Here is a 17748-nt window from a genome sequence, read left to right on the forward strand (position 1 = left end):
TCATTTTCCCATCCAGCAAAGTGTACACATCTCCCTACCTTGGAACACAGGAGGATTACCAAACCCCCCGCTGGCATTTTAAGATGCAGCTCCAGTACTGCTAACAATCTGGCTGAAGCTATATTAAGCTTTTCAGATTAAAAAAATGATATATGCAGTAAGCATATTAACATTAAAAAATACACTTTCAGAGCCTGAAGTTATGTTAGGTTTATGGCAGATCAATGCCTAGATGACATTTCCATTATTGGATAACTCTTTCCTCCAGCAATTATCTAGGCCAATAAGACACGTGCCTGTATGTGTCAGATAGATCACACACCAAAACAAATACCCAGAATTAAATTCCATTCTGTTAATTATCACCTTGCAAAGCTTTGGGACACACTGACAACCCCAAAAGATGAGGAATTTAATAATTATTTTATATTTCTCAACATCTTTTTATATCAATGTTCAGCATTCTTTGGAATTAAAAAATTCATGCAAGACTAAAAACTACCTGAAAACTATCATCAATAAAAATCATAGAAATACAGAAGGGCAAAATGAGGCTAAGGGACTAGGACAGCTCACCAAAAGATAAGATTACTAATCATTATCTTGCAATAAAGCTACACCATTCTGTATCTCAGGGCCATTTTACACCGGTCTACTGCTCTTACTATCACATGATAATTACAAGAATTAATAAAATCAGAGGAATGACTATGCAGCTTTTAAACTATGCACTTTCAATTAATACCTATATTAATTTTTATATATGTGTATTAATATATAAAAATTAAATCTGTAGTTCACTTACCTATTTTTCCCCTCTCTTCCCACCTATAATTCTGACCTACCTCCAGCTGCCTACTCTATGTCTGAGCTAGGACAGCCTCCCTCTACAGACGGCAGACTTCAGAGGTGGTCCATGAACTTCCCATGGACACTCCAGCTCACAGTGACAGTAGTTAAGCTCTGAAAGCAGCTCACACTCCTTTTTCCATATAGAGAGAGGCCAGACCACTATCTTAACTTGGATGTCACAGTACCAAGACTGCAAAAGATAGATTAGCTGAATCCCACCCAGGCCTTTTCCCCAAGCTGTGTACTAACATCAGTGTTTGCATCTGGAGGAGGAAAAGAGAAAATTAACATTACATTATTATCTGTTTTGCTATGGTTCACACATGCAATGGATCCTCTCTATCTGGATTTTATCAGATTACTCCAATACCTGACAGATCAGCAGGCTACCCACCACACTGGAGAAATTGGGAAGGTATCTATCCCTAAAAGGCTTCAGCTGAGCTCCTCTTCCAACCTATCTAAATGCAAGCTATGTGAAGCACATTGAAAAGATAAAGCAAAAAGCAAAACCATACATTTTAGAGATTGAAATACGATTGAATCCTCAAAGCACTGTCTCAGCTACAGATAAGCTCAAGTAGCAATAAGTTTCAAAAGAAAGAGCCCAGACAATTTCAGCAGACGATATAGATCACACACCTTTTAATATATCTGCAAATTGGATCCTATTTCCAACAGAGCTGGAGAAAGTAAGGCACAGCAAAAGTCTTACACAATGAAATGTAAATCACCAACAGTTGGCTTTATATCCTATAGGGTCATTCCATGAGTCCTGGTTTCCCCAGAAAGCATATACAGGTTTCAGCAAGACTTTACTTGCATTCACATTTAAGTTCAGAGAAGAGGAGAATGGAAGCAGGACCAGATGACACTTCAGAGTGAAACTTCTGTGAAACAAAATAAGGCTTTAATGGGACAGTACCACACCCTTTTCAGTAGTGGACCCTTATCTGGACCAGGCAGATTGCCAAACATCCTGTGACAGTTTAGAAGCTTTCAGGATCAGAAGGAGTTTCGAGTGAACAGGAGGTTTGCAGGCAAGTAGCTACCTCTAGTAAGATTATATTAAAGTCATGTCTAGAGCCAGACAGTTATTTCCATGTATCTTCAGATGGATGCTTTCGCTTCATACACACTTCCTGAATTTCAAGTACACATTTTCAGACATGCCAGACACAATTTTGTCCCACATATCTGACATGGTCTTGCAAACACTGTCCCAGCTGTGTCTTCTATCAACTTACTGTTCTTTTCTGACACTCTCTAATTCCCTTATGTTGCATCAAATGCAAACTATTTATCTTTGCTTTTCATGGCACATTTCCAACCTCTTTACCTGTCATGACTCTGACATTTGCCTTGTCAAAAATGTCAAACTCCTCTGGCCTTAGCCTTATATTTTTCACACAAGCACATTATTGCTTTCTCCCATTTCCCCAAGCACTCCATTTCTTCCTCTTTTTAATCTCTACTTTGACTATTTTGGTATAAGAAAGCCTAGAAATAATTACGCACCTGGTAGACTGAAACTGCCACCTGTAATGCTGATGAAGCCTTTCTAGCATTCCATCACCTGTGCCAGCATGTTTTATACCCTCAGAAACTTAACTGCACACTCTTTGGAGAAGAGATTGTGTGTATTGTTAGCTGTTGCTCACAGCAGGATCCAGTGTGGTCTGTGAATATTTGGAGCTAAAAATAGGACTGCTTATATACTAACCATAAAATGTATTTCAATAATTCATATTTGATGACAACAAGTTAGGGACAATTTCTCTCAAGGTCTCAGTTCTTAAAATGGTAAAATCTCCCAGTCTGAGATGGTAAGACACAAACTAATTAAATCTGGCTTGAATATGCATGCCATGTGGTTCTTCCTAAAAGCACGACAAAGAATGGGTTTTTTATTCTTTTCAACCAGTGGCACCCATATTTTACCATACCAAAATGAGGTAAAATCTATGGTTATGTAACTCAGACCAAAAAGAAATCCAGGCAACACTGAAACAATTCACACTGTTTTGCTAGCAGCAGATTGCCAGCTAAATCTTTCCCTTGCTGCTGCATGGATTTGGGTCTGAAGGGCAGTTTAATAAAGGAAATAGCCTCTCCAAAGTGGTATAAGTTCAATTTCAGGTCTGTCAGCATCAGTGTTCTAGAAAAATAAAAACTCTTGAGGTAATATTTCAAACCATATGAAATTAGATGTTTTACTTTGATAGAACTACACTGAATTATATGATTGGAGAGTTTCCTATACATTGAGGATATTCTGGAGTTATGCTGTGATCAAATCTGTGCCTTTCATTCACCTGCTAAAAGGTACTCCTGCACATCCCCCACTATCAGCTGAAAGTGATAACATCTCTTGTTCTGCAAGTTTTGTATCACCAGTCTGTGTTTGCCTGCTGGCTTTGAGTTGGTTTCATTGCATATTTCAAATAATGAATGCATTTCTCCAGATTAATGTTGCTGTTTATCAGCACTGCTTGGCTCACAGGGCAGCTGGCTCCACAATCTAGCTGGAATCAAATTAGCTGTTGATAAATCAGTTGTAAATAAGCTGAGCAGCTGAATAGCTGTACATCACACCTGTGCACAGCTCAACACAAGAGCTTCTTGAGAAACTTTTCAGAGTAGTTTCACATCACTAACCTTAAGGAACTGCAGCTATGTGTCTTTGAAGGGCAGACATGAGCTGACAGAAGCAGGAGGCTTCACTAGCTCCATGGAAGTCTCTGTGGGGAAAACTAGTCATGAACCAGCTCTCTGTGGTATGACATGGTCTCCTCTGGACAGAAGCCACACTGAGCTGGCACAGACATAGTGAGCCTCAGGCCCCAAGCTAATATGACAGCACAGATGTAGCCCAGAGCTGAGTGTCCCTAATCACCTCTGACAGTCAATAGTGACGGTTCTCCTCCTTCCCCAAGGAGCCACTTCCTACTCACCACCTGACTTGGCCTCCTAGTTCTGCACCAGTCATCACTGGTACAGATACTCTGCTTTGGCTTTAAAGGTGCTTTGAAGAGTTGTGATGCCTTTTGGAACAACAAAAGCAATGGACAGAAAGTAAGCCCTCTTTTTAAAACTATCAAGTCAGCCTTTTTCTTCCCTCTCTTTATCTGGCTTGGCATGATTTCCACACAAAACCCTTGGCTTCTTTTGTGTTCACAATGTAGAGTTCAGGTGACAAATCTATGAACAGATCTCTCAGCAGAATCTCTTGTCAGCTGCACACCCCACAAATGCATTCACTGTTAACTACCAAACCATTAAAGTCTCCAAAATGACAGTATGGTTGCCAATATTCTCAGCTTCAAACCACTAAGTACCTTTTCTTCTCTGGCTTTTTAGTTAAACGAGGGAAAAAAAAATCCATCTCACCAATGTCATCCTATCTGTGATCCAAGCGCTCATCAAGCATCCAGAGTGGTTACAGTTGTATTCCTGGAATTGTTATTCTTATTCACAATTTTTTTTCTCTATTTCCTTTGTTAGAACTGGAAATTTACCTTCATTTTCTGTTTTTCCTTTTAGTCAGCTGTATGCAGTGGCTTTATTGTGGCTTTTCCTTTCTCTATTTTTTACCAGAATTTGCAGCATTTTGTGCCTCTACTGTTTGATGGGGGGTTTTTAACCTTTAAAACCCTTAATATTCCTTTTGCTGTGGATTTCAGTAGCCGAATGTTTCTGTATTCTTGTTAATAGTAGCAGCCCAAAGATAGTTCAGCAAAATTTCAAAATCATAAACTGTCAGAAACTGGTTCTTGCTACATGGACTTTCATATGATCTAAAAACAGAGTCCAGGGTGTTAAAATTGACTTAAAGCACCAAACACAGATTAACACAGCTCAGCCCAGCTAAATTCTACTAAACATCTGATGGCCACTATGATTGCAATGAGGATGAAAAGTGCACGTGGGTTTACTTACAGTTGTGACAGGTGGCTCCCATGTAGCCTGTATTGTTGCAGTCACAGTAAAAGGTGCTCCAGGACTGGGAGCATTTTCCTCCATGTTCACAGTAGTTGGGTAAACATCTAAATTGAGACATTAAAAAAATGTAATTAATTATAAATATTTCTGCAAAAATAATGTGCTGTGGGAAAAAAATCAAAACCAACAGAACTGTCTCAACTCCTCATTCAGGCAAGAGTTTCCTAGGGCTGAAATAGCTGTGTAATGAAAGAATTATTTATTTCTCTGTGATTCACATCCAAGCACTGAAGAAAAGAACATTTAAGCTATCAGAAGATAGGTAAAGATCACTGTAAATAAAAAAATACTGCTTATTAGCAAATAAAGTGTCATGAACTTTCTGAGCACAGAGCAAGACAAGTAGCAGATGAAAATGGTATTGAAATCTAGTTCCAAAGGAGAATCCCATGTTTTCTGATTGAACAGGCACCACTGTTATCAAAATTAGCCTAAGTTACTTTTATGGTAACACTAACAGCACGCAAATCTCTAAAGTGAGAGAAAAATATGTTTCAATTATGAGATCTGTACTCTCTTCCTCATTTTAGTTGGTGTGACTCTGAAGTATTATTGTGAAACAAATTATTAAAAGAAGAAAAGAGGCACAACAGCATGCAGCTCAGGAAATGAACAGAAATAAAAGCTGTGGGAGATAAATTCAATCTCCAGGACAAAAAGTGAATGCTGATCTGAACTCCCCCGGTACAAACGTAGGCAGTGCAATGGAGTTACACCAGCTTAAATGGGAGCAGATTGTTCTCTTATTTGTCTTTTTTTTCATTTTTTTTCCCCTCTTACTGTATATTAATCTCTTTTACGCAGTATGTCTGACTTTTAAAAAATAAGTAACTTGTTTATACTGCTGATTCAATTGTGTTGGGTGGGTGGAGAGGAAACAGGCAATCAATTTATCCTTTACACTACAGAACTCCATTAGGATTTGCTTTGCTGTAATTTGAGCTTCAAAACTCTTTCAGTGTCCACATCTTTCCAGGGTGTTAGTGTGAAATCACTGATGCTACCTTGATTTTTTTCTAGCTGAAGATGTGGCTTTATTGCAGTTCATATTACCCTTAGGAAGCTTTTTTGCATTCAAGTAGGTATATTGCCCTTAGCAGTGGCTTTCAATCTGTTTCTTCTAATTACTTACAATTAAAACCCATTCCACACAAGCAAGCAGAAAACCTGTATGTCACTAACAGCCATCTTCACCAGCCCTGAGCCTCATCAGCCAAGTTTTCATCCGTTTACTTGAGTCCAAGGCTGTTTGGAGCTGCCAAAGCTTGACAAGGCAAAGGAAGCTGTTCATGTGCCCAGAGGCCTGTCAGAAGAACCTCTTGTCCTCAATATGCTCCCTGCTCATTCATACAAACTTACATCTATTCATCTCTATCAGTTGGTCTAAGATTCATTCCAGAACACAGCTCCACTTGATCACTATTTATACTATTATACATAAGATTATAAAGGTCATATAAAAATATTAACATGAAGGATTATTTTTATTAATGCTTGCTCAATTACTGCAATAATTACTTACTATTCAAATATGAGAGAAATAAGGAATTCAAGAAGAAAGTATGTTATTTATATCTGCAACATCTTTTAAAACATTTCTAAGATATGCTCTTATAAAAATCATTGTCATAGTTTCTATTAATCATTGAGCTCAAATAAAAAAGAGGACAGAGGATGAGAATAACATTCCTAGTTTTCTAGCTCTCTAGGAAAATTTCACTGCTGTGGGAGAACATCTCGTTTCTGAAACAAAAACGAAACAAAGGGAAAGGCCAAAACCTCTGGGTTTGCCCTACACTTGTAAGGCAGGAATTGCGAGAAGGGATGAGATTCTGTCTTATAATGTTATGATGGGCAATCATCTATCAGTCCAACAGCCTGCTGGTACAATGAGAGCCCAGCCAGCCCCTCTGCGATCACTGAAATGAGATTTAAAGCTTTGGGTTGATGCTGAAGAGAGCAGGAGCAGCTCTCTGGGATCGTGCAAACAGGACTGTGTGGGGTGCCCTGCAGGACCCTGCCAGCCGCCTGCTCCATCCCAGAGGCAAAGCACAGGGGTACAACAGCTCTGCGGTGGTACATGTGAATTTCACCTGTGGGAAATTTACTCATATTTGTACTTTGCAGGTGCCTGCCCTCGCCCTCAGCACACTGCCTTTAATTGCACTTGCTATTTAGAACATTCTTGTATGCCACCTGTACAGCAGCAGTTCTATTCACATCACAGGGAGGTTGTGAGAAGAAACATATGATGTTAATGGAGGTCTTTGGAGATATGAAAATAATAGTGCTGTTATTAGCATAATTTACATCATCAGTGTAATGGACAAATATGATCTTTGCCTAGTTTAAACTACCTTTTATTAATTAACCCAATGCAGTAGAGCTAATTACTAACCATTTCTGGTTTGCCAAAGGCCTGTATTAGAGGCTTAGCCACATTTATTCCCTTGAAACAGTTTCCTTTTAAAGATTTTACAAAGTTGAAGGTCACTTCTTATATCTACTTGTTTTATGAATGCAACCACTTTTTCTTCTCCCAACAATGCACAAAATGCAAGTCAAACTAACCATGTCAGCTTTTAATGATATTCATAAATTCAGCATTAAATCTTTTTTTATTCCTTAGTCTATTTGCTTTAATTAACACTAACTACATTGATTTTGGTTTTGGTCAGATAACTAACCCTTCTAAGAGCTTATGAAACAATTTTTTTTGCAACTCTAATAATTACCATAATCCCATTTTAGCTGAGCAGTTGTGTCTTCATTAGAAGCCAAATTTATCTTAATTGTGAGAGAACTCAAAATTAAGAAATAGCTACAATTAAAATTAATCAAGGCATGGATAAGTCAAAGATTATTGCATTTGTGAACTGTCCTACATCCTCATGTTGAAGGATTTAAACACATGTAATTTAAAATATAAATTAATGTTTGCATTCTAGTAGAAACAAACACTTTCAGCAAAAAATGCAGTGGTATCACAGAACATTTCATAGACAAAAATTTGCATCAGGCAGCCCCTGACCCATTTGCAATTGAAACGAACAAACAGCTCAACTCAATTTTTGCAAGCAATGTAAATGAGACACTTGAAAATTTATGGATTTGCCTAAGAAAGCTTGTGACAGACCAAGGACTCTGATCTTCCCCATTTATTCATATAATAATGAATTATAAGAATATATGAAATATATTCATATAATATGAATATGACACCACGCCACTGTGTGGTGTCATATGAAATTATATGACACCACACAGTCCTGTTTGCACCATCCCAGTAAAAAATTATTATTAAAAAAAAATAATTGAAGCACATAAATTTTCCCTCATTGAGCCAAGCTGGGAAATGCACACCTTAGCCATCTAAGTGAGCAATATGCAGAGCCTGCACAAAAGCCTTCCCTGTCCTTGGATGAAACATTCACCTCCAAAACCGTGGGTGTGCTTCCTTTGAAATCAAAGGACAAACTGCACAGACATTAGGGGGGAGAAATTCGGGCCTTTGATGGGAATGATGAAGAAATAACAATGGCAAAATTACTTGAGTGGGAAGGCTGAAGGAGCTCTACACATTTGATGTTCACTTGACTGGAAATAAACCCAGTGTACTTTCAATAAGCACCTCTGAGATTCTGTTAGAGTCAGCACAGTGCCACAGTGCATTCAGCACTACCCTCAACTCCTCCCAAGCAAAGAGGAAGGAAAGGGAACCATCACAGAGAGAAAGAAAAAAGGAGCACATCCCCTAAATATCAAGACTGTATATACACATAGTTTTTAGACAAGCACTGAGTCCCTAAAACTCAGTAATGCTGTAACAAAAAAACACACGAAATTTTGGAAGACTATCAATAAAGCATTGTCTTAAATATTGTATCAAATTCATTTTATTTCAGCATGTTTTCCTATTTACAGTCAGCAGCTATTTAATTTATAATTAACAAAATTTAACATTAAAATGCATGACTTCATATAATGGGTATATAAGTCTGATGAAACTCACATTGTTGCTGTAACAGACTATATTTTGCTTTAGTAAAATGGTGTCTTTCCACTAAACTCAATAGATTGAGGCAAATTGCAACAACATGGATTTCAGCCCTGCTGTGCTGAGCTGTAAATCTGGGAAACTCCTTGCCAAAAATAACAAAGGTTATTTTTGATACAAGAAATGGCTTCAAGGGGAGACCAGACAATCATTTCCAAGGGAAATTTAGCAATGCAACCAGACAATGTGTAACAACTTCAAGGCTTTACCAAGGGGAAAACTAATGAAGAACTGAGAGCATCAGAAAAAACATTGCAAAAGCACATCCAATTCTTTTGTTGTCCTGGATTTTCTTTTGTGGTAAAATAGTGGGCTAGGTGTCCTTAACCAAAGAAATAAAAAAAGCTACCAGAACCAGAGGAAGAGAGAAAAAGTGTGTAAAAGCAGTATTACAATGGGCTGCAAAAGAATCAACACTCTTCAGACCTCTGTTTTTTGTCAGCAGACATTTCCTCCCCATCCCAACACATTCCAAATTCTCTTTCCTCTTTCAACTTTAGAAAACTGACCAACAACTTACTAAAAAGTCTTGTGACACTCTTTATTTTTTATTTTTAAGTCATCAACGTTTTCTTTCCTAAATTTATGTTATGAGAACACATGGAGTACAAAGAGAACAAGAATAATGTGAACAGACAATTCTTCTTTTCCATGATGGAAATCAGCAAGTCTATCCTACTGAATTGATGCAAAAAACAAACAAACAAAAAAAAAACCAAAACAAAAAAAAAACCAAAAAACCCCAAAAAATCAAAAAACCTCAATAGTTTATAACAAAGGTAGGTTTATCTTCATTGAGAGATTTGGCACATTTATTCTTTCATCAAAACTTGATGAAAGAACTTTTTAAATATATTATTATTTGCACTGTTGGTCACCTTGGTTCTCAGACCCTGCACCTGCACACCACTGTGAGACCAGCATTTAAAAGATCTGAACACTGATGCCAACAGCCCTCAGGCATGAGAGTAGCACAGAACTGTGGAAGAGGTTGTGCTGGGACTGGCAGTAGTGAAGGAAAAGCCTGTTTTCTGTGCCTTAGATAAAAGGCATTTTTTAAGATTTGATTGCTTTGTTGTTAGAACACCTACATTTTTAATATAGGTAAATGTGCTGACAGTTTGGCTTAGCATCAGCAGAAAGGATTTTATATAAATAAATTTGAAAAAGAAAAAAGGGAAACAAATAAACCATCCTGTACAGACAGCTGTTCCATTTAGAATTCATCATTTTACAAAGCAAAAGCAGAAAAGCCATCTGCAAAAATCAAACAAACAAAGAAATATATGATATTATATTCTACTTGCATCCCCATATCTGGCCTTTAATTTATTATGGCATTGCACATCCCATGGATTTTTACTCTAAAGGAAGAGCAACAGGAGAGAACTCTTTTCAGGTTCCTCCCAAACTCAATTCCACACTCAAGCAGGATTTCAAAAGCCAATAAAATAGTCCCTTACCTACTTTCAAACTGCATTTTTTCTCCACAGGGGCCTCATTCAGGACAAATTCCCTCTCCCACCCTAGTGAGAAGTCCCTACAGTCATGGGGACAAAGTTAACTTTCTCCAATTCCAGCACCTTTCCACATGTAGAAGTCACTGCACTTACAGGAAGGTGTTCACCCTGCTCAAACCATTTTTTTACCTACCCTCAACAGGATTTACTGAACGATACTGACGAATCTGAAGCATCTATCTTTATTTCTCTCTGAAACACAGCACTTATACAGACTAGTGGACAATTCATGGGCCTGGATTGTCATTTTCTGCAGCTGGTATTGCGTGTATGAAACAAGGACAGGGAAAACACAACTAAGGAAGGGCAAGCAAAACCAACTGATGGCATTATTCAAATAATCTGAGCTTTCTTTTTCATTCTCATTAAAGAAACACAAAGCCTAGAAAACTGCCCCCTCCTCAGAGACAGCATTTTCCACTGTAACTATTTTTTTCCAGAATTTGCTTTGTACTAATATTTTCTTGTCTATCACAGAGCAAGAGCATCTGACAGTGTGAAGATCACATCCCAGTCCAAGAGCAGGAAACTGTGCTACATGGTTTTATTACATTTCATTGTCAATCAGCCTTTAAGCAATTGGAGAGAAGCTCTGCCATTACCTGTATTATTCAGCTGCTTTAAACATTAGAATAGATACGAGGAGATGAGGGAATGCTCCTCAGAATTACAGGGATTTTAATTCCAACACCCAGGCTTTAGATGCCTGTGGGTTTGAATTTCTTAAATCTTGCTCTGCTTTTCTGCATCCTGTCCTTCCATTTTAAAACCTGTGTGGTATTGAAAGGATTTCCAAGATCACACTTCAAAATGCTACCTACAAGGGTGTAATTCCAGTAATTTAGTTCCATTACTTAGCATGTCTAATTTGTGATATAGGTGCATACTTCAGGGAACCACCCAGGAGACTGTTCAACTCTCCCAGAACATCACATCCTTCTCTATTTCTAATACTATTTTCTTCTCTGTATAGTGATCATTACAAGGCATTAAGTCATTAAGAAACATTTTTCCCTTTTTCATTTCCCACCATCTAACATAGCTTGGATTTAAGATACCTTCTCCATTCCATTTCCACATCCATTTTCCATTCCCCAAACCCCATTCTGCTCTGGGTTTAGTACAGAGGAAGTAAAAAAAACTTAGAATTTCTCTAAGGGCAATATAATGAAAAAGAAAAACACATTTCTAACAATATCCTAATGTTTGCTGAACAAGCACAAAGCAAAGTGTTTTACAAAGTATCAAGCACAAGAAAGGGAAACTTTTTGAAAACTTTTTCCCATTTTCCTTAATTAATATAGAAAATAGAAGAAGACATGAAGCCTCAGTAGCCCTGAGCTATTTGTTCACTGAATCCTAAAACAGGGAAAAGAAATAAAAGATAAGGGGAACATTTTCACTCACAGGACTGAAGTCACTTATTTAAGGTAAGACAAATAATCAGAAAAATTACTTATCTGGGCCATCAGATCCCTATAGCTAGCCAGGACATTCTCTCCTGCAGCATTTGAAGGAAAAAAAATCTAGATCTGGGTATTCCAGCATCTGAAGATGTGCAGTCCAAATGCTTTGTTTTGGCTGAGGATGGAGACAGAGTTGGGCAATTCTCGAACCAAACTTGGGTTTTATGCAAAATCAGAAACATTTTGAAAAAGGACACAACATCCCCTCTTATGTCTTCAGCTCATTCCAGCTTTGATCATCATCCAAATTCAAGAAATGTGATGTAAAAACATCCTACTCATTGCTATAAAAGCAAGAAGGGAAAACATAAGAGGCTTTCCTGCAAAGAGAAAGTAATATGCACTATAAAATAATTGTCATTTCTGCAGAGAAGGCACTAAATACTGAAAATAGGAAAAATTATAGACAATGAAAAGGATGGATGCCAAATTGGGGGCTGGGGTTTTCTTAATTATTCTTTCTGCAATGCACTGCAGATATTTATGTGGGGTAAATGCAATACTAAATGCTTGTGATTTTTTTAATCCCAGCCTGGGACTCTAACAAAAAATCTAAAATTCATTGGCCTTAATTAGCCAGAGTATTTTTTCACTTGCATGGCCAGGGCAGGAGGCGAAAGGATCATATGAAGTTTGGCTTCTGCTGCAAGGCATACATTAAATCTAAGAGGAGAGTTAAGAAATATAAAAAACCACTATGCTTTTATCGGATTTATCCTAACACCCTTCACCTGCAACAGTAATTAATTTCCCAAAGGCCCATTTTGACAGTACAACACAAGAAGCAATGTTACATTCAGCACTAAAAGTAAAGGAAGAAAAAGTAAAAAGAATATTCTTTCTTAGAAGTAAAAATTGATAATAAAATATAATAGAATCTACAAACGAAATAGGCATAAAGAAGGTTTTAAAAGGTCAGCTCTATTTAGCAAGGAAAAAGAACACTTTAAGCTAATTTATTTAGAAAATACTATGAAGAATTTTCACAGATAAATCATGTGTATGGTTAAAAGAATAGGGACTAAGCACTATATTTGTGCTCCACAACGAAGCAGTTGAGGGAAGCCAACTCATGAATCAACTCCATATATTTCTCCCTAATGAGGTAAAAGTATAAATGCCAATCTTATAACAGTGATTATTATGGATACCACATGCCCCTCTCTCTATTTGGATTTGCTGGGAGAATTGGAATATGCAGATGAATCTTGCTTTAATGAGGACAGTAACATCAGTGTGCCTGTGTCTGTTTGCTGATGCCACAGAGATGGGACCCTGCCAGGATTCAGAGGAAAATATCTGAAGTCAGGTTTGTGCTCCTCGTGGCACATCACTGGAATTCCCAGGATGTCCTGCAAGATGTGCCATCCGTCCATCTGCTAAGGTGAATTCAACAGGAACATTTTTCCCCTCCCCCTCTCCCCCAGGTCACTTAAGGGAAGTGAAGTCCCTGGTGTTGTCCTTGACAAGTGCTGTCAGTATTTGCTACAGCAAGGGCAAGGTGCCAGCCAAGTAAAAATAGGACAACACAGGCAGAGCTTCATCAGCGCAAAATCAACATGAGCTGCAGCAATCAGATTAAAGTACCTCAGCAGCTGCAGGCAGGGAGAGCAACACATCCATTATCTATGCAAACTTGTGAACCTGAGCCTAAAGAAAAGCAGGATCTGGCTACCCTCAGAGTTCCTTTATGGATAATGACAGGCTAAGCACATAACAGGCTTTCCTAATCCGAAGACAACCCAGTCTAATGTATTCAAGTGCAAATCATGTATAGAATTTATGACTATAAAATAATGGGCATACAACTCCATGCTTCTCCATCTGCTTCAGCCTCACCTCTCTCCAGGGAAACTCTCACCAAAAAGTCCATCACTTCAAGGGATTTCAGTTCTGGCAGGATTGACAGAATCATGAAATTTCAGACTTCTTAGAAGAGTTTTCTCTGTCACCAGCAACAAAAATACCTCATCCTTTGTGATGGGGGATGAGGAGTTAAAAACATGAATGGAACCAATGTCATCATTATGGGTATGTTCTAAGGATTTGCCTCAAAAGCCTGGTGAATGCAAACATTTGACCAGCACCACCTTGAGGGGCAAATGAGACTATTTCCATATGAGGTGCCAGTTCAAAGGAAAGACCACTTCTCTACTCACAACAGCTCTTCAGCCCAACTTACCCCAACAGCAATGCCTCCTAAGGACTTTTCCTTATAGAGTTTGCAGGAGGTGGTAGAGGAAACCACACCACATCTCCACCTCTCACCTGTTTGTGTGCACACAGAGTGCAAGAACTCCTGCAAATGGAATTTTCTTCTCTGGCACTATAAAACTGCAAAGCAGTCTGTCCCACTGCATTCAAGAAGTGCATGAGATTAATCAAGCCATGCCTTCAGGCTCCAGGCAACACTGCAGCCCTTGCTGCTCTATTCCAAGGGGTCCATCTGTGGTAGGAGCAGCCAGCCCTGCTCAGCCCAAAGGAAGCATCTGTGCTGTGTGATGAAGGACTGGGAATCCACTGCATTTCTGGACTGAGCTTTAATGATTTTCTGGCACATTTTCCTAATAACCATGGTAACTCTTGAGCTGCAATATCTCTTGAGCCTACATTCCTGCATCTATTCTCTGAACAGGATGCCAACCACAGCAAACAACCAATTCAGCTTCAGGACTGGAGCTAGTATTTCTAGTCACAAAATCTGGCATTCGAGCCAATTGCTGAATGGGAAATCCCAGAGCTTCTCAACTCTGTGGCCAAATTCTCAGCATCTGCATATTTGTTTTCCTACCCATTTCATTTATTTTTAAATGAGAGGCTGACTGAATTTTCCCCAGGCTATGCCTTCCATTGTTGGCCCACACACAGACAGACCTACACGCCCACTATTTCCACTGACACAAAGGAAGAGAAAACACAGTGCAGAACGTTACTAGTACTTAGCAAAATGTACATTGAGATTCAAATGTATTTTGAGATTAGCATAGCTATGATGCTATACATTTTGGTTTTGAACAACAGAGGTATAGAGAGCTGCATACAATGAAAACAATGTTTTAGAAACAGTGAGGGACTTGGACTTCCTAGTCCTAAGTTTATCACCTCCCTCCAGACTTCCCTCAGATCAACAGTGCCTCTCCTTCAATTTCCATACTCTGACAGTGCCACAGCAAAAATGCTGATGAAATAAGTTCAAAAGCATCCCACTGAACCCTTTGCCAGCTTCCAGCCATCTGTGGCTTATAAATTCATGAACGCCTTACTACCTTTTCCCCTTACATCTGACCTCTACAGCATCTAACAACATCCAATTTGATGTTGTGTAAGATTTGAACTTGTGAGAGACTGCACATTCTTGTTTATCATTCACCTCATCCATGCTGCTCCTCATCACACAACCCTGCCCAGCTCTCTCTTCTCCAGGCTGAAGAGCCCAAGCCTATTTCATCTCTACTTGCAGAGAAGAGTTTGTAGCACACCAAAGAGCAGAGTGTCAGTTTTAGAAACAGCCATGAGGGCTGAATGACAGACTTACAGACTGTGCAGTCAGAGTTGCACACAGCATCTCCTCTGAGTGGCCCAGAGAGGACACACTTCCTGCAAAAGGCTGGTCAGGCCAAGGAGGAGGTCAGTGAATACATCCAACTGGATTTGCATTTCATCTTTTAGAAACTAAAATAGAGGGTTTTGAAGGGATTCATACAGAGTTGTTATCTCGATTTACTAAGGGGAAGATGCTTCTGTAGTTCTCCAGTGCCTCAGTCCCTGCCTTCTCTAAACTTCTCACCCTCATTTACACCACATCTGAAAGAGAGACAGGCATCTCCAAGAAGTTGAGAACCTCAAGAAAACAGAGGAACAAGTTAAAGGGAATCAGGTTATTTTTCATCAAAGAAAAGAACACCACTAACCATAATGGAGTTTAACCACTATTCTAGACATCATGAAATTTGCAAAGAAGATATCCCAGAAAAACCCCAGAGCAATAAATTCTGCAATTACATAGCTTTCTTCTGAGTTGTAAAAATGAATCATGTGTTTTCTAGAAGCAAAAAGAGAAAATCACAAAATCACAGAAATTCTAGGTTGGAAGAGATCTTTAAGATCATCAAGTCCAACCCATATTCTAACACCTCAACTAGATCATGGCACCAAGTGCCACATCCAGTCTCTTTTTTTTTTTTTTTTTTAATTTATGAATAGGATCTGCTGCTCCTTCTCTGCCATTTCATATATATCCATACCTATCTATATATAAGGTTATTAAAAAAAAAGCAAACATAACTTTGGGCTACACAGTCCCTACTCACAGCTGCAGTACTGGCTTACATTGTCTAAGAGATACATCTACTAAAATGAGCTTTCTCACAGGTCTGAGACTTCATGAGCTGAATTCCTGAAAGATTTTTGCCATGGTTTTGGTGGGATTTTTTTGTGTTTTGCTTTTGTTTTTTGTTTTTTTTTTTTTTTTTTTCTTTTAGTTTATGTACTGTTATTGTTGACATTTCAGAACCCCCAAAGCAAGAACAAGGCACAGCTGCTCCAGCTGCAGGAGAAGCCTGAGCGAATGCAACAGAGCTGGAAGGAACCTGAAGATCACTCAGTCCATGCTCACACCCCAGGGCAGGATCACCCACACCCATGTTCATTATTTCTCACAGACTCATCTATCTTTTCCTAAAGCCTCCCAGTGACAGAGACTTGACAGTCACCTGAGGCAGTCTGTGCCACACAGCTCTCCTATACATCCTGGGCAGAAAAGATGATTGTTCCCTTCAGTGCTGCAGCAGCCTTTGAGCACCTAAGACCATTATGCTGCCTCCCCTCAGCAATCTCTTCTGGTTAAAGAATTCAGTCAATCTGAGCTCTGTCAGGCTCGGTGCTGTGACCACTTCCCTGGGGAGCTTGTGCCAGTGTCCAAAAACCCTCTGGGTGAAGGACTTTTTTTCTAACTTCCAACCTAAACCTCCTCTGATGTAACTGTAGGCCATTCCCTCAGGTCACCATAGAGAAGAGATCAGTGCTGGCCTCTCCTCTTCCCTTCCCTAGGAGCTGTAACTGGTGAGGTCTCCCCACAGTCTCTTTTTCTCCATGCTGAACATGCCAAGTGCCCTCAGCTGCTCCTCACACAGCTTCCCTTCAAGGCCCTTCACCATCTTAATTGCCCCCTTTGGATACTCTCAAACAGTTCATTATCTGTCTCACATTGCAGTGCCCAAAGGTGTTCCCAGTGCAGAGCAGAGCAGGACAATGCCCTCCCTTTCCCAGCTGGGGATGCTGTGCCTGATGCCCCCAGGACAGGGCTGGCCCTCCTGGTTGCCAGGGCACTGCTGACTCGTGCTTAATTTGCCATGGACCAGGATCACCCCAGCACTCCCTTTCTGGTCTCCAGAATCTCATTCCCCAGTCTGTCCATACATCCAAGGTTGCTCCACCCCAGGTGCAGAATCCAGCATTTCCCCTTGTTGAACTTCAGACAGTTGGTGATTGCCCAGCCCTCTCATTTGTCAAGACTCTCTGCAGGGCCTCTCTGCCTTTGATGGGGTCAACAGCTCCTCCCAATTTTGTATCATGTGTGAACTTGCTCAGAATCCCTTCCAGCCCTACGTCCAAATCATTGATGAAGATGTTGAAGAGCACAGGGCCAGGATGCCATTGGATTTCCTGGCCACTTGGGCACCCTTTGGCTGATCCAGCTCTGTCAGTCAGCACCCTCAGGTCCTTCATTACATCACACAAAACTTTTTTTTGTCTGTGTGATTGATATATTTAACAAGAAAGGTGGCATTATGTAAAACAATCCCATTCTTATTATGTTTGAATCATTGTCCTAAATAATTTTATGATATGA

At 39.4% G+C, this 17748-nt stretch overlaps 1 protein-coding gene across 1 annotated transcript in view; it reads right to left on the minus strand.

Annotated features, from left to right (window-relative positions):
• Positions 1-17748, minus strand: part of CNTNAP5 (contactin associated protein family member 5) — a 270547-nt gene that overhangs the window by 102259 nt on the left and 150540 nt on the right. The window contains exon 11 of the mRNA XM_059476246.1: positions 4792-4898. Coding sequence (XP_059332229.1) covers positions 4792-4898 — 107 coding nt within the window. The remainder of the gene's footprint in view (positions 1-4791; positions 4899-17748) is intronic.

Source organism: Ammospiza nelsoni, chromosome 7, assembly GCF_027579445.1.
Source record: "Ammospiza nelsoni isolate bAmmNel1 chromosome 7, bAmmNel1.pri, whole genome shotgun sequence".
Taxonomy (NCBI): domain Eukaryota; kingdom Metazoa; phylum Chordata; class Aves; order Passeriformes; family Passerellidae; genus Ammospiza; species Ammospiza nelsoni.